We start from the raw sequence: 18,052 nt of genomic DNA on the forward strand, positions 1-18,052 counted from the left end.
TGTAGGTTGACTTCATTCTTACAGCCAAGAAGGTTGGTTGTGCCCTATTCTTAGGCCAGACTCAGGACATATGAAAGCCAGGGACAGGAGAGACCATCTCAGAGCCTCTCATTTGTCTAATTTTTTTTTTTAAGATTTTATTTATCTATTTGACAGAGAGAGACACAGCGAGAGAGGGAACACAAGCAGGAGGAGTGGGAGAGGGAGAAGCAGGCTTCCCGCAGAGCAGGGAGCCCGATGCGGGGCTCGATCCCAGGACCCGGGGATCATGACCTGAGCCGAAGGCAGACGCTTAACGACTGAGCCACCCAGGCACCCCTCATTTGTCTAATTTAATTTATCTATTTACTTATTTGTTTATTGTCTGTTCTGCATCTACCTTCCCCTCCGCAATATAGTCTTCTCAAGGATACAGGTTTTGTGTGCCTTATTCACCAATGAATCTTAGCATCAAAAACAGTTGCCAACACCTAGCAGAGGCACTATAAATGTATGTTGACTGACTAATCAACTGGGATTAATGTCTAGATGACATTAACGGGAGGAGGAATACCCAATTCCAGCCCCAAGAATCAGATAGGAAGATGTGCCTCCACTTTACTGACTTTGGGTTAAGTGACATCTGTCCCTGCTGATGTTTATTTCCTCATTTGTCCACAAAAGATTTACCAGATTCCTGCTTTATTTGTGGAACTGTGCTGGGTATTACTGATACACCATGAACAATACAGAAATAATGCTTACCTTAAATGAATTTACAGCCCTGGGGGAGAGACAACAAGGAAATTGACAATTATAAAACAATGCAATAAATTCTGTAGGTGCAGAGTAGAATCACCTAGTCCATTATGCGGGATTAAGGAAGACATTCCCTAATATGGGTATTACCAGGCATTCCCAGCTCAGGCAGGAACCAGTATGTTAAGGTCAGATCTCACAGAAATGGTGGGCCCAGAAATGACATCACTTTCTTTGTGAAAATATGCAAATGGCAGACAGAGGGCTTGGTGACCAAAGCTGGGCCCAGAAGATGGTTCTTGGCTCACTGGGAAGCTGTCAAAGCCATCACTGATTTGGCGAAGGCCAGGGTTTTCCACCTCAGAACGTGTTACCCATGACTTCCCAAAAAGCCATAAACCAGATGAAGAAACACATCTCTGGCTTTAGCCAGACTTCTCCCCAAATGACAGAACAGACTGTCTCTCGTAGCTCCCTATAGTTGAGGCCAGAATCCTTTCAACTCTGACGTTCCCTCTGGAGCCAACCCAAACAAGTCAGTTCCCTCTTCAGTAGGAAGGCCCCTCAGAAATCTAAGAATTTTCTTCTTAGCCTAAAATCTGCCTCCTTTCAGCTCTCCCCAGGCCCACCTCCGAGAGTGGATGACAATAATGACTTGTTGAACAAATCATGAGGAGGAGTTATCTAAATATAACACGTCATGTTATGAGCCTATACTCACCTCGTGAGTATATTGGGAGGTGGGAAAACGGAAGTGGGGGACCTGAGTCGCTCTAGGCCTTAGAAAGTTTTCGTTATTTAAAATATTCCTTTCCCAGGTCGGAAGGGAGCTCCCCCTTCACTTTCTTCTGAGTACGTGCCACCTCAAAACTACAAGTCCCATAAGGCCAGCCGCAGGGAGTCACCATCTTGACACACCTTAACGCGCATGTCGGCGGGAGAGCGAGCGTTTGGGGAGAAGAAGCCCCGCCCCCTGAAGCCCATTGGTCGGAGGAGCAAGCGGCGGGCTCAGCGGTTGGCCACCGAGCCCGCCCGTCAGTCGCGTCGGCCGGGGTCAGAGTGCGCGGAGGTGAGTCGGTGTGTTGTGGACTCGTGGTGCTGGCTGCCGCTGTTGAGGCGGCCGGGAACGGGCGGTGGGGAGCGGGCGGAGCTGGCCTTGCCTCTGCCTGGCCGGCGCCGCAGTCGGCGCGGGCCGCGCCCGCCGCCGTAAACTGCCCTGAGCGCCTGCTGAGGCCGAGGGAGACGTCGGGGCCTGCACCTGGAGGGAGCCTGCCGCGCTGGCCCCGAGGAGGGGGCGTTGCCATGGCGACAGCCTCTCCCGCCGCTGACGGGGGGCGGGGGCGGCCCTGGGAAGGAGGGCTGGTCTCCTGGCCCCCTGCCCCTCCCCTTACTCTCCCCTGGACTTGGATGGGCCCGAGTTGGGGGCAACACCCTGGGGTGGGTGATGCGGAGAGGCCCCCCAGATTGGGCCCTGGTTAATGCATGCGGGGTGAGGGTCGCCGCGCGCTGTTTGTGCAGTCTGGGGTGCTAGCCCATGTGCTCACCCTGGATGCATGATCTACTGAGTAACGTTCTGGCCAAGAGGGAGCGGGGCAGGGCTTTGCCAGACCGACTGGGTGGGGTGATTAAGCGTGCTGACTTTTTACTTGGGATTATACTAGGTAAGAGGAAGAGAGGTTTGGCCACAGTGGATAGAAACTCAGCAAAGAGATAGTAGATAGAATAACCCCATTCTTCCCTCTCCAGCACACACACGAGGTTAGCACTTTAACTCTTTGTAACTCTGTAGCAGTGGTAGTAGTGATGGTGGAAGGAGTGAATAACGGGCCTAACCTAGCTAGCTTTCCCCTGTTTGCTTTTCCTGCAAATGTTCCAGCAACAGGTGTTCTCTTAAAACAAAAAAGCATGAACTTGGATTGAGGTGTGACTGCGAGTTTTGCATAATGTAACTTCTGGTTGACTTGGAAGATGCTGCATGTGGCTCCTTCCTGGGGGTTTGAATTCTAACCTTAGGGTTGGATTTTGCAAACTGATAATGCCCATCGTTGTCTCTGCTATAGGTCTCTGGCCACCTCTATGGGATTAGCTCTTATCAGACATTTTATCATTCTCCGAGCTGAAGGGCAAAAAACCACGAATCCTATTGGCTGAAGACTGTACACTATTTGAACTATAGTAGGTTGTGATTGGCTGAATGATTTTTGACTGTAGAGTTTCTACCAGAAATTGGCTTCATCAAATTCTGCTTTATTCTGACTTTATCATACATGGCATGCCTTGTTTTAGTGGGTTCGTTCCTGGAGCTTAAGTATATTATACCTGAATCCCCCACCATTTAAAAGCCAATTTATAAACAGGGACTTGGAGTGTGACTCCACTAATGTGTGTGTCTGTGATCTTGGTTAGAAACCCACTTGGCTGCCTTTCGTCAGAGAGGTAGGGTGTGGGGGAAGGGAGCTGCCGGGAAGTGATTGATAAGGTTTCCTTTATGGATTCCGTGGTGCTTCACTGGAGCTCAGAGCACTTTGGCAACTTAAGCACTCCAAATTAAAAGCTCATTAACAATTCCTGCCCAAAGATCCTGTAAATAATCAGCTAGCTAGGTCCTAGAGCTTGGCTGAGAGCTCTCCTTCTAACTTGAAATTTCCAAATAAAAGTGCCTTTATTCCCTTTCATTTTGGGAAAAGTGTTTTCTTGGTGGTGGGGTAAGTCTGTGAGTGGTCTTTCCCAGGGGCTCTGAGTAGCATAAAGTCTTAAATGTGCAGAGTGGTAGACAGGAATAGATTGGTTCCAAACCTAAATGTTTCTCTGTGCAAAGGGCATTGCTAGCTTACAAGAGCACCTCTGCAACTTCTAGTCTTTTGGAAAATCTGAATTAGGTGATAAATATGATAGGTCTCCATTAATGATTTGACTTAGGGTTTGGTTACACTTTGACTTTCTTAGGACTTGAGATATACCTGGAAGTATACTGCAAGTGTTTAATGGTCTATTTGGCCATTTGCAGTATGGCCTGTGGGTTTGTGGCAACCAGCCCCTCCAATCCTGGTCTCAGTTCCTGAGTTCTGAATATTGTCAGCCGTACCAGTGTCTCCTCCTTGACTAAACTAGGTTTCTGGTGTTATCCCGAGAGATACCATTTCGTGGCCATCTTTCTTAGTCCAAGCTCAGATATTATAAATGTTTAGTGTTTTTAGGAGATGACCTCCTTAGGAAGAAAAGTATGTGACTAGAGAACATGAAATCCATCATTCCAAAAATAAATAGTACTAGTAGCTTCTGAAAGCTTTGTTCAGGCATTGTTCTTCCACATAGATAACTGTTATCCCAAAGTAGTTTGAGTTTAGGAGTTGAGGTTTGGTGTGGTCCTTAAATTGTTTCAAATAGCAGCAGTCCCCTGGGGATTTGATCCTTTATACTGAAATAGACTTGTTGCAGAGATGTGTATTTATCCACAGCATTGGGGCTTTCCAGCTCTCACAGAACCTTCAGCATCCCCAGCTGGCAGTCTTGGCATCTTCGAAGTAAGGAGAGGTGAGAATGTTGTTGCATGGTCAAGTTTGGCTCGACTTCTTTCTTATGAATATTTGGGTTTGGAGGGTGAGGGGGTGGTGGTTGGTGCAGATTGTATTTTTCTGTAGCTTTTTCTGATTAGACACCATGTGCTCAAAGACTACTGAATGGCGAGAATTAGAGGTGGGGTATCTACTCAAGTTCTGTCATGATTTCTCTGTGGGCATTGCATGAGCACCTACTTTAGGTTCAGGAAGGTTGAATAGAGCTGGGGTAGCCCTTCATCCTGAGAAATACACAGCTTAAGATAATAGGAAGGAACACATTGGTTTGGCTTTTGGTAATGCATTTGACCAAGGCCTTTGGGATCTTGGTTTGATTTGGGTTGGGAATCACCATTGGGTGGATGGTGAATCCCAGCCTGTCTCCATTTTACAAGATCAGGGCTGCCTGAAAAGGAAGACTCTGATGATTAATATCCAGGATCTCAGAGGCTGTTTAGTAACAAAGGGCCAGATACTTTGCTAGGACTGGAATTGTAGTGGTGAACAAGACAGATGCTGTCTCTGATGCCACAGGGCTTAAAAATTCAGGGGAGAGAGAGGTGGTAAAGAAGCAATTCTGATACACACTGGGAGTGCTATAAGGTAAGTTTAGATGTTTGGGGAGTACTCAGAAGGGTCTGCAACCCAGACTTGTAGGCTCCTCATCTAGAATTAAATGAAAACATGAGGGACCAAGTGTGAATGTCAGAGTTTTGTTGAGTTTGAGAAACTGAAGTAATGTGTTAAAACATAGTGTACTCAGTGGGCAGGGGATTGGAGAATAAGGTGAGAAACGAAGCAGGAAAAGTAAGCAGAGGCCAAGGCCTTATAAACTCTTAGGATTAGGTTAGACTAGGTCTTTTTTCTGTAAAGGACCAGATAGTAACTATTTAGGCTTTGTGGGTCTCTCTCTCAGCTATTCAACTCCATTCAGCTCTGCTGTTAACGGCATGAAAGCAGCCATAGTATGAAAGTGAATGAGCATGGCTATGTTCTAGTAAAACTTTATAAAAACCAGTGGCAGCTGGATTTGGCCTGTGGAACATTGTTGCCAACACCTGGACCAGACTATCATAAGAGCAGTAAGAAGCCATTAAAGGTTTTAAGCTGTGGACTGATACTTAGATTTGTGTTTTAGAACGTTTGTTTTGATTTCATTGTTAAGAATGGACTGAAGGGGACAATACTGGAGCCAGAGACCAATTAAGAAGCCTGTGACATTTGCATGGGTAGCATTTTATATTTAACCCTTTGAGGCAGTATTTTGACCCTAAAAAATTGAGCATAACTGAATTTTTGCATAATGTATATACTGGTTATGTTTATTAATATCCTGGCCATCGACTAGAGCTTAAAGCATGTCTACCAAAGAATTTGTTGGTAATACCAGCTCCTATGTTACAGACTAGAAAAGATGTAGGGGCGCCTGGGTGGCTCAGTTGGTTAAGCCACTGCCTTCGGCTCAGGTCATGATCCCGGAGTCCCGGATCGAGTCCCACATCGGGCTCGCTGCTCAGCAGGGAGTCTGCTTCTCCCTCTGACCCTCCTCCCTCTCATGCTGTCTCTCATTCTCTCTCTCTCAAATGAATAAATAAAATCTTTAAAAAATATATATATATAATTTAAAAAAAAAAGAAACGATGTAGGAAGGGAAAGTAGGTGTAGAATGAATGAAAAGTTTTGGGGAACTCTTCTAATCAAAGAAGTAGAGAATAAATGGAGCCCTGGTAGGGATGTTGGTCTTAGGGCTCATAGCTTAATGTCAATTACTTTAAACTTTTTGAACTATACAAACAAAGGAGGACCCAGTTTCCTAAGTTTTCCAGGGAATTGTCCTCATTCTGTTACATGTCCTACTCAGTCAAACTTTCCTTGCTTGTAGCAACCTGATGACCTTTTTTCTGGTTTGGGGACTGTCTCCTGGTTCAGGTATGATGGTATATGCCAGGCACAGGAGCCAAAGTGTTGAGTGTCCGATAAATTGTCTTCGTCCTCCTGCAAGCCTACTTGCCTTGCTGGAGGGAAGCCTGTAGGTTTCTGATAACCTACATTATGGTGTTTATGTAACCTCGGGCAAGTGACTTACCTCTCTGAGCTTTACTTTCCCATCTGTAAAATGCAGATAATGGGACTTAAAGAGGGTTGATTAATGGATTTAATGAGATAATGTATATAAAGCTCTTAGCGCAGTGTTTTAATAACTTTTGTTTACTAATAGTATTTTACACAGTTAATATTTTTTTTTTAAAAAGCAGCCCACAATTGGGTGAGTTGGCCTTTGGATTAGTATGTTTTGGGTCCTCACAGTTGTCATTATGGCCATATGATAGGAACATAACCACTGGTGGTGAGAGCCAGTAGACAGAAGGAAGTTATAACTAACGGAAGGGGCCACCACTCTTCGTAATGGAAAATTTTCAGACATCAGGAGTCCAGAAAATCAGAACTTTCTTCAGGGTAGACCTTAGCCCCAATACCATCAGTGAGGTGAATTGAGTGAGCAGCTACCCGAAAGAAATTCACCAAAGTGTGACCAGTCATTTCTCCCAGTTGGTCAGGGTCATTTATTAGTGTTGCCACCCTTGTGGCCCTACATCTTCGTAAAGTCCTCTTGAATGTTTTTTTATTACTTTTCACCACCACTCTGGGAATGAGTCAGGTGGTCAGTATTGCTGTCCCTGTTTACCCCTGTGAGGAAACTGAGGCCCACGAAGGTTAAGTGTGTTACCTGAGGTCGTGCTGTGAGGTACTGTCATAGCTAGTGCAGATTTGCCTCCAGATGAAATTGTGTTAGTTTATTGCTGTGATTTCTCTTCCTTTGAGTGAGAGATGTGTAGTCATTGCAGAACTGCAGACTGATGCATGCTTTGTCCAAATGTGCTAGGAGTGATTTGGGTCCCACTTTATCCACTTGGTCCTGTTGGGTTTTAATTGATGACTGCTTGGACCAGGGAAGCAGATTCCCTTTGGGTCATTGTTTTTAGCCCCTCCTCCTTTGGGGACATTCTTGGGGGAGCCTTGGGTTACAAGAGATTGCTTTGATATGTTCAGAATTGTGCCTTGTGCCCCACAGCTACAGGTAAAATCAAAAGGCGGATAATTTATGGGAGTGTCAGAGCTGGCCGCTGGCACCTCAGGAGGCCATTAGTATGCCTGTTCAGACCCTCTGTGTCCTTGCAATTGATTCCTCTTTGCATGAGCTTGATTTGGGAAGCTGTAGATCTGTGGGTAGTGATTGGATGTGACAGTCCAAACACTGGTCCCTAAATTAATCCTTTTAATAGTATTCCAGCACCAAGGCAATGTGGTATCTCTCTCTGTCTTTGACTGGGGAGGACAGAATGGGGTGGGGCTAGGAAGGAGAGAGGAAAAAAAAGAAGCTTTGCTTGGTGCTTAGGGTCTGTTCTGTTCTAACATGTTCTGATTCCAGAGCAGTTGACATCAGGACTTCGGGCATATTCATTCAGCAAACATTGATTCACACTAACTTTGTACCCGGCCCTGTGCTGGGTGCTGGGAATACAGAAATGAATAAAATGTGATCCTTGCCCTTAAGGATCTATGTGAATCTCAGTGTTTCTCAGAGTTTTGAAACTCATGCGCTATTTAGGTGAAAAAATTAAACTGATGCTTTTCTTTAATGCTACTTGAAATTTTAAAATGCATTAAAGGGTCTGACAAAAAACAAGTCCAAAGAAATTATGCCTTTTTTACATGCACACGCACACATACTTATACCTGCTGTCTTACAGCCTTCTCACCTAAGGCTCTGAAAATTACAGTAGGAGAAATAGATTAAAATTTTACAATATAGTGAGACAAAAAGTATATGTACAATATAGTGAGACAAAAAGTTATGAAATAGGAATAGGGTGTGTTACTGGATCACACTTAAGCAATTAACTTTCTGATGGAGTATCAGAGAAAGCTACTAAAAGGGAATTTTGAGCTGCATTTTGAGGAAGGAGCTGGTGAAAATGGAAGTAACATTCCAAAGCAGGGGGGGTAGCATTTGCCAAGGCACAGATTTGTAAAAGGAAACATCACATTTGGGGACCTGAGCAAGGGCTCGTCGTCAGCCTGCCTCCTGCCAGTTTCTCTGCTCTTCTGGAATTGTTTGAGAAGAGGCTTTGAGTTTCTTGTGCTGCAGTTGTTTTCGTCCAAGGCACCCCATCCTTCTTCTGCTTTTTGTACGCAGGGCTGCAATTTGTTTTTCTTGTTAAAATGTGATAAATGTATTATGAGAACAAATTTGGATGATTTGGACAGACTTGATCATTGCTTATGGTTGGGTTACTTTTTAAAGTCACCACCTTACCTCAAAGGAAAAACTGAAGTTGATATGTATTTTTAGCGGACTCAATCAAGTGGGGAATGTGGGCCCTCAAACATGGGAGAGGAGAACAGGGCCCCGAAGAACTGAGGACGTGTGAGGCTTAGTTTTCTCATGTGTAAAATGGGATTATTGTTCCCCATTTTGCTTGAGAGTTAGGAGGATAAAATATGTGGATCACTAATACAGTACCTGGCTTATAGTTGTGTTTCCCTCTCCTCTTTCTCATGCATTAACAACAGTAGCTCCCTTCTATTGAGTGCTTAAACTGTACAAAGTGCTTTGTATACATTGTGTGGTTGACCTGAACCCCAAAGAGATAGGTATTATTATTATAGTAGTTATTGTTAAGAAAATGTGGTAGAAGGGCTGGCTCAGTCAGTAGAGTATGCAACTCTGAATCTTGCGGTCATGAGTTCAAGCCCCATGTTGGGTGTGGAGCCTACTTAAAAAAAAAAAAAAAAGGATATGTGATAGAGTCAGGATTTGAACCTAGACTTGTCTGATTCTAGTGTTTAAACATCTGGGCTGTGTTTCTGTACCAGTTCCATCTTGGAAGCAGGGGAATGGCAGGTTCTTGATATCTCTCCTCTGGGGTCAGATGCTGTCTACAAGTGTGAAAGGTACTTGAAGGGATAAGAGTACCATACTCTGTCCCTCCTTCATTTCTATCCTATTTATGGTGTATTAGAAACAAACCTTTGCCCCCTCTCACGTGCAATGGGTGTCACAGCTGACTTGTAGGACTTTGCAAAGAGATGTCTCCCAGCTTTGGCTCCTCGAAGGAATTTGCCCAAACTACTGCATGTAGTGGTAAGTTAGCAAACAGCAGGCCAATCACAGTCGCTTCTTTTTAGGTGCTGCCTTGAGCTGCTGAGACGGCTAATTGAAGAGGAGAGTAAGCCTCCTGTGGCCTGTAATGTTGTCATCAGAATGTGGTGTTCCTGAAGGTCTTAAGTGACTGTAGCTCTCTTGGTAATTTAGGGTTAGCAGCTGCTTCTAATATGGAGAATGCTCTCCCTTGCCCCACCTTGGAGCAGAAGCAACTGTAGGTAGCTACAGGCCGAGGGAGTGACAGGTTGTAGGGAAGAGGAGAGTGTTTTGTTGAGGTGAGGACCCAGCTTTAGAGTTCCTGCTTCCATTCTACTTTGGGGCCATCAGGAAGTTGTGTAGAGGTTCCAGGGCATGTCAAGCTTTGTTCTGCCTCACCCTCTAGCTTTCAGTAGACTAGGCCAAACCCTCAGGCCCCCCGGCCTCCACTATGAGACTACAGAGAAGCTTGGGAGGTGAGCAGTGAGGCCTGCTCCTTGTGTTGGGGCAGTGGTCTGAGACCCTGGTGTGGGAGTCAGGAGCCCTGGGTTCTGTTGTTACTATGCTATGTGAGTCTTAGGCAGTCCTTTTCTCTTCCTGGGGCTCATTTTCCCTGGCTGGCTGTACTGTGTCTCCCCTTAGATTTTCTTTCACCTTTGACAATCTGTGATTTTCACAGAAAGTGCTCTGGCAGCAAGGTGCATTCATTAGCTTGAAGATTATGACTTTTGAAGGCATGCAGTTTATTTAGATTTTTCCCAGGCTATTTTTAGCTGCCTAATACAGAGCCTGTGACTGAGTGGTTCCAGACAGGTATTACTCTGCTCTCTGTTGATGCCTCTGTGACTCAGGTACCTGAGCCCTTGTAATACTGTCAGTCAGATTGGGACAGGGACTTGCCCTGGGACTGGGACCTGAGGAAGCTGCAGCTCTCTCAGGTGCTTCTAGTTGGCTAGACTCAGAGCCTGCCTCTAGTGCCTTACAGTTTCTCTGGAATGTGCTCCTGCCTCCCAGTCTGGTTTTTAATGGAATGGTTAGAATCCAGGGATGGTACCAGCCTAAACCCTCCCCAGGGATTCCAAGTACAGTTGACCCTTGAGCAACATGGGTTTGAACTGCACAGATCAACTTGTCGATTTTTTTCAGTAAATACAGTATAGTACAATAAATACTTTTATGATTTTCTTGACGTTTTCTTTTCTCTACCTTTATTGTAGGAATACAGTATACAATACATATATAAGATATGTATTAATTGACTATGTTATTGGTAAGGCTTCCAGTCAACAGTACTATTAATAGTTGTTTTTGGAGAGTCAAAAGTTATAGGCGGATTTTCCACTTTGTTGGGGGGGCGGAGTCGGTGCCCCTAAGCTCTGTGTTGTTCAAGGGTCAACTGTATTTGCAGCTGGGGAGATGGAGTGGGAGTAGACCCCATATTTCATGATGGCCCTCTCCTTTCCTATCCCCCACGTTCCTGTGGCCTGTGGATGTGGATGTTAAAGGATGGCCCCCTCCCTTTTCTCTCTCTCCCCACCTCAGTAATGGAAGGCTATAAAATGTCTATTTACCCAAGACACCAGAATGACTCCTCTGTGGTTCCACTAATCTGGTGATTTGGTGCTTCTCTGGTCTCTCAGGTAAATACAGATTGAGGCTTTTTATAAAGGCATATTTCCCTCATTAAATGTGTGTTTTGGCACATGCGTTATTTACCTGACCGGTGGTAATGGCTGCAGAGGACCGTTGGTGTCTGTTGTGTAAATACTCTGCACAGAGACCATCCTCCGGGGGCTGTGGCGCAGGCCTGTTTCTCCAAATGGGGCTGGCCCCATGGCAGTCCCTATTTACCACTCCCCTGTCTCCAGTGGGGGCTGGACCTTTCATTTTGAGGAGGGAATCATTTATTTTCCTCTTTGCCATAGGCTACTTACTACCTTTAATTGCCAGGAGAAGAAAAAGGGTGCCTGAGAATAAATGTGTATAAGTCTTGGTCTCTGATGAAACACATTATGCAGAAGTACATGGAATCATAAACTGTTCCTTTTGAGTTCTGCCCCTGGACTAGATACTCAAAATCCCAATTGATGATACCAGTTATAGACTTAGAGTCTACAAACTTGAGACTCAAGTATAAAGCAGCATTAGGAAAGGGGAATTCCCAAGAGGCCAGAGGGTACAAGGCAGGTGGGATGCCTCTGCAGGGAGTGCAGGGCTCTTTCCTGAGAAGGCTCTAATGGTGGCAGGAGTGCTCCATGAGCAGGCATTGAGTGGGGGCTCTTGTCATGGAGACTTGATGCTTTAAGGGCTGGCTTTGCCTCTTAAGGTAGGCTGTAGGCTATATGCACAGGCTACCTTCGGTGGGCGGTATGGCGAGATTGAGCCCTCACATACCATCTCTTCTCTCTCTCTCCTCCCCCGCCTTTTTTAAACCACATTGCAGCATATAGATTAAAAAATAATTTTTTTTAAGATTTTATTTATTTATTTGACAGAGAGAGAGACAGCGAAAGAAGGAACACAAGCAGCGGGAGTGGGAGAGGGAGAAGCAGGCTTCCCACTGAGCCGGGAGCCCGACGCGGGGCTCCATCCCAGGACCCCAGGATCATGACCTGAGCCGAAGGCCGACGCTTAACGACTGAGCCACCCAGGCGCCCCTAAAAAAATAATTTTTAAAAGTTTGGAATAGGCCAAATTTACATATAAGTTGGAATTAATAGTACAAAGAATTTTTTGTGGAACTATTTGAGAGCTAATGCTTACCTAGTGTCCCATCACCCTGAATACTTTGGGCATATTTCCTACATGGAAGGACATTTTTATACCTAACCATAGTACAGCCAGCAAAACCAGGAAATTAATATTGGTACCTTACCTCCTTCTCATTCTGAAACCCCATTCAAGTTGGCCTATTGTCCCAGTAATGTTTTTTTGTAGCAAAATGATCTAGTTCAGAATGTGCATTGCATTTCGTTATCAAGTCCCTTTGATCTCCTTTAGATTTTGCTCAGTAAAAGTTCCTTGACATTCATGACCTTGATACTTTTGAAGATTACAGGCTGGTTATTATGTAGGCTCTCCCTCAATTAGGGTTTGTTGGATATTTTCTCATGATTAGAGTTAGATTATGCATCTTTGACAGGAATATCACAGAAATGATGCTTTCTTCTCATTGCATCCCATCATGTGGTACATGATTTTGATTTATCCCATTGTGTTCATTTTGATCACTTGATTAAGGTGATGTCTGCCAGGCTTCTCCATTGTATACTTGCTTCCTGTTAACTATTAATAAGCATTCTGTGGGGAGATTGAAACTACGTGAACATCCCTTACCAAACTTTAATTTATTAATTAGTTAATTTGTGTATTTTAATTTCATGGTTTCCTTTTTTATTCAATGCAATATAATCTATTAATATCATTATTTATTGCCAGTGGGAGCCCCTTCAAATTGGCTTCTGCATCCTTTTGATTAATTCCCATCATTCTTTGAGCATTTCCTTGCTTTCTGGCCCCTAAACAAGATGTTCTAGACTCATCTTGTACTTTCTCTGCCATAGTTGTGGAATCAACCATTTCTTCAAAGAGCTCTGGTTCTTCCACTGAAGACTGTTATTTAGAAGGCAACTGGGTGTTAGGTGTGCTCATTGCTGCTAGAGTGTTGCTGCTCCTTGGCCCTTCAATAGACAGAGCTAGAAAATAGATTGTGTGTGTGTGTGTGTGTGTCCCCATACTCATGTCTAGCTTATTTTTATATATTATATATCAGAAACCATGAGTTCACATTGTTTCCTCCAATTTCAATTTGACACCATGGATTTTTTTTCCCTCTTTCCATATTTTAATTCCATCCTGTAACAATGAGAAACCTGGTTCTCATTACCCTTAATATACGCCCTTCTTTGATCAATCCCTCTGTATGTAACCAATCTCCCATTTGTTACCATTGCTCCTTCCCCCTCTTGAGTGCCTCTTTTACCCTGCCCATGACTCCCCACATCAGGCTTGCTCCCCGCCTCCCCATGCCCTCCACACCCCACATGGGTTCTGACATGCTACGTCACACCTTCTTGCCTCTGTACAGATGCTTTCCTTACTGTGCTTGGGCTCTGATACCCTCCACCCCCACCCTCAGACTCTTCTGCTCCCCGCCACTTCAACTTGTAGATACTACTTTCCTCTGCCACAACTAATGACTAAAGCCATAAGATTAAATTTTTTAGGAAGGGAAGAGGAAGAGCTGCCCTCTGTTTCTTGACTTGAGTTGAACTTGGTTTTTAGAAGTAAAGGAAGTATGGAATCCAGTGATTACTGACATGTGGAAGACTCCTACTATTGTCTATTCTCAAGACTTCCTGCAAAAGAAGCTTTTTGATGTGGGTGAAATCAGTTGGGAAAGCAAGGCCTGCAGGCAAGAGGGCTTTAGGTCATCAGTGTGTCATTCATGGAAGGGGATAGCACACATATAGTATGCTACATGGGAGGCCTAGAGCATTCTGGGCATGCAGGAGATTTGGGTGTTACTTCTGAGGTTGCCTTATGCATGCATTAATTGGATATATAGGCTCCAAGTATGGGGGTCCAGGCTTGGCCAGGTGGGCATAGCTCAAAAAAATAGTAGTAGTAATAATAGTAAGAGATATTGAGCCCCTATATGCCAGACACTGCTCATAGTGTTTTACATGTGTCCTCTCATTTCATTCTCACTTACGGAATAAGAGCTATTATTGTTGTCATTTTACAGGTGAGGGATGGAAGAACAGAGCTTGCCCAAGGTGCCATGGCAAATAAGTGGCTCAGCCAGGATGCAAACCTGGAAGGCCTCCTTAATCATGATGCTAAATTGCCGGTAGTATTTGGCAGATGGGGTCTGGTTGACTATATATATTATATACACTCTCTATGAATATTGACAAACATTAGGACTCTCAAAAGTCCTTATCCCAGCCTGACTTCAAGGAGTTAGAGGAGAGTTCTAAGGCCCTGAGAGATTGTGGATCCAAACTATAATGCATAATCTGAACATACTGGTGTCTCCCGTCTCAGCAAGGCTTCCAGTACTGTTCAAGGCAGGGGTGGTGATGTGAAGTTATTTTGGATTCTGGTGTTCGAAGGGATGTTGGCCCCTTTGCCTTTCCAAGGGATTCCATAGTGAAATCCAAGCCAGCCTTTGTCTATCCTGAGCTGAGGAGTTTGGGCTGCGTTTTTGGAAATGCTGTAAAGCCATGGTGAAAGCAAGCACTGTGCTCTGTAGGATCCATGAAGAACTTAAAATACTTTTTGGTCTTAGCACCTCTGAATCCCCATGGAATCTCACTATGGGGTTGGGGAAATTGAGGACCCACATGTGTCCTAGTAAATATGCAGGCAAGTTATTGTAGGTCATTCAGTGAGTCAGGGAAGAGGCAGAAGGAAAAGTGATACTTGATTGTACATGTCCATTCAGGTAGTAGTCACCTCATTGCCTCTGAGTGTGCTCTGGACTTCACAGGCTGCTACCCCCCTCAGCCCTGCAGGAAGGAGCCAGTGCCCATTTGCAGCCTTTCATAGGCAAGTTTTTGGCTCTATTAGAACGGGGCTTCAGAAGGCATAAACTATGGCTATATCTGCATTGAGCAGTGAGATTTCTCCTTTGACTTTGAGGATTAAAGTTGAGGGAATTTGAATATTGGGTGTAAGAGGGGTAAAAACAAACTTTCTTTGTTCCTTTTTTTTTTTTTAAAGGAGGCCTGGGTTATTTGTGAGTAAAACTTAGGCTTTGATTTTTATATTTAGTTAACCCTCTAAGGAGCAGACATTCTACAAATTTAAAGGGAAAACTTGAAAAGTGATTTGGATTTTTTTTTGCACATGTTCACTCAGAAAACTTTACTAGACTTTTTTTTTCCTTTTTTTTTTTTTTTTTTTAAGCAATGCTCCCATTACTGCCACATCTGGGTTTTCTCTTTTTCTTCCCTATTTAAAAAAAGTCCTGCAGTCCTTCAGGGCCTCTAGTAGAGAGTGAGCCTAAAGGCAGCGAACGGGAAGGCCTGAGGCTGTTACCAGCTGTGCTCTCTGGGCGTCCTTCATTCCCCCAGGGTGCCACTTACTGGCGCGGGGGCTGGGGAATCACTGGCCCTGCAGGAGCAAGCTCCCCTGTGATTGGCTGTGTTCCATTTCACCTTGGGAGATGGGAGGGAGGGTATGTGGAGGTGTGCGATACCGACTGGAAAGCCAGGGGCAAATGGCTTGTAATGGAGCTGAGGAGAGACTCTTTGGCATTTTCCAGTTTGTCTGAGGCTCCTTAGCTCCCAGGACTGACTGTACAGCTGGGTCACCTCATGTTACTTTAGGAACCTTAGCTTTACATTAACTGTTGCCACCCGAGAAATGACCACAGAATTTTTCTCTCCTCTCTTTTGAACTTTAGAGCTCCATTTAAAGATGAAGGCCAGCGTGGCAGGTTGTTCTGAGGATGATCTTGGAGACTCAGAGCTGTCGTAATGCTGCAGGGGCCAGTATTAGGGTCTTGAACTTCAGGAATGAATACTGTTGATTTAGAAAAGGGGTCCAGAAACACTGGGGAGTGGTTCGTGTTGTGTGACTATTCCTGAAGACCAGATGGAACAGGGCCACCGTGGGAGGGGAGTAACCCAGGCTCTTTGTTCTTTTTTTTTTTTCTTTTCTTTTCTTTCTTTCCTTTTTTTTTTTTTTTTTTTTTAAACTTTCCTCCCCTAAGTTTTAGATGCTTCTGGATGTTCAATGCTAGCACCTTTACAGACTGGAGCAGCTCGATTTTCTTCATATTTACTTTCAAGAGCAAGAAAAGTGCTGGGCTCCCACTTATTTTCTCCCTGTGGTGTTCCGGAGTTCTGCTCCATATCCACCAGAAAACTGGCGGCCCACGGCTTTGGCGCATCCATGGCGGCAATGGTGCCCTTCCCTCCCCAGAGGTATCACTACTTTTTAGTGCTGGACTTTGAGGCCACGTGCGACAAGCCACAGATTCATCCTCAGGTAACTGTTGCATCATTGCTTCAGAAAAGGTGGGGTGGGCAAGGAGGGAGGGAGGTTAGTCTTACTTTCTGGGTTCCAGGGGAACTTTCTCATGTCTTCCTGGCTTTTAGCTACTCATCAGGAGTTCCTGCCTAGGAAGTTGGACTTGGTTCAGGCATGGTAGGGTAAGGTAGATCTGAGAAGTCTCTGGAGAGAACTGGGCATATTGTTTCTCTCTGGTCTCAGCCTTTGGGAATCAAAATATTTCCTTCTGTCCCATCCTTCCTCTCTCCTTTCCCTTACCTCCTTCCTTCTCCTACTATTGCTGCATGTTATTTTAAGGAATACTGTCGTAGTCAGCCTCTAAGATGGTACCCAATGATCCTTGCCTCCTGGGATTCCTGCCCTTGGTAGTTTCTCTCCCACACTGAATCAGGGCTAGCCTTGTATAACCAGTAGAACATAGAGGAAAAGCCATAGTGTGATTTCTGAGGCTAAGTCATAAAAAGCGCTGTGGTTCGCCTTGCTCTTTTGGATCACTTGCTTTGGAGAAAGCCAGCTGCTGTGCATTGAGGACTCTCAAACGGCCTGTGGAGAGGCACGTGTGTACAGGAACTGAGGTTCTTAGCTAAAAACCAGTACCACTTGCCATTCATGTTTCTTGGTGCTGTCTTGGAAGTGAATCTGCCAGCCCCAGTGGACATCTGACTTCAACCTCAGGAGAGACCCTGAGCCAGGCTGGTCTGCTGAGCCACTCCTGAATTCCTGGCTGGCAGAAACTGTGAGAGATAAGAAGTGATTATTGATGTTTGGAGCCACTAAGTTTGGGGATGTGTTAGAGAACCTGAAGTACAACTCTTGGTCTGTTGGAAAGGAAGATTTCTTTGCTTACTTTTTTTCCTTAGTCATCAACTGTGTCTGGAGACCTTTTACCCTTTAAGGTAGTGCTACTAGGAGGTTTGGATTAGCAGCAGAGAGGCACCTGTTCTTGGAGATATTGGCGTGCTTGGGGTTGGTTTGGGGGGAACGATTGGGGGCTGATGGGGCAGTTCATTGTACTGTGGGGGCCTTGAGTATGCCCGGCTCTAGGACTGTAACTCTTCCCTGTGGGCCTGGGTTATTAGGGGTATCATTTTGGGATGTGTAGACATGTTAGTTTGGGAGCAGATTTCAATGGTAGGGAGGATGGGAAAAGGGGGGCGGTAGCATCAGGCACTTGGGAGACAGGGAGGAGTGGGGTCCATTCAGAGATAAACTGAGTTCATTTCTCATGGTTGGTTTTTCCCATGAAGAGGTTCTGTCTTTAGAATAGTAGATTATTTTCCATAAAGCAGATCCCACCACCCTTTTACCTTCCCCTTTCTTTCTCCTTTTTCCTGTTCTCCCTTTAAGTAGTGGACTGTCTTTGGGAGCATTGGAATTAGCCCTGTGGAAGTTTGGGAAGACAGGAGCAAGATGAGGAGAATGTCCTGAGGGAAAGAACTTCACATAAAAGGAAATATAGCTTGGGTGCTGCCTGAGCCACCCTTATTTTCTCAGCCTCTTGCTCCTGCCCATGCTGTAGAGTCTTCTCTGCCTCCCAAAACTATTAGACATTCTGTGCTGGCTGTTCCTGGGTGGTGGGTGGGAATTTTGG

General features: G+C 45.0%; 1 protein-coding gene across 10 annotated transcripts in view; it reads left to right on the plus strand.

Annotated features, from left to right (window-relative positions):
• The first annotated feature begins 1,787 nt into the window (after positions 1-1,787).
• The window catches only part of ERI3 (ERI1 exoribonuclease family member 3), a 125,102-nt gene continuing 108,837 nt past the window's right edge, over positions 1,788-18,052 (plus strand). For 3 of the 10 annotated variants that reach the window (XR_012381253.1, XM_025855981.2, XM_025855983.2), the window contains exons 1-3: positions 1,818-2,175; positions 4,197-4,272; positions 16,160-16,437. Coding sequence is in view for 7 of the 10 variants with exons in the window: in XM_025855981.2 (XP_025711766.1) it covers positions 2,041-2,175; positions 4,197-4,272; positions 16,160-16,437 (489 nt within the window). In the remaining 3 variants the exon portion in view is untranslated. The other 7 variants (XM_025855984.2, XM_073902728.1, XM_073902731.1 and 4 more) reach the window with 7 other exon arrangements.

Source organism: Callorhinus ursinus, unplaced genomic scaffold (assembly GCF_003265705.2).
Source record: "Callorhinus ursinus isolate GAN/ISIS: 27379988/994484 unplaced genomic scaffold, GSC_fseal_2.0 scaffold18, whole genome shotgun sequence".
NCBI classification, from domain to species: domain Eukaryota; kingdom Metazoa; phylum Chordata; class Mammalia; order Carnivora; family Otariidae; genus Callorhinus; species Callorhinus ursinus.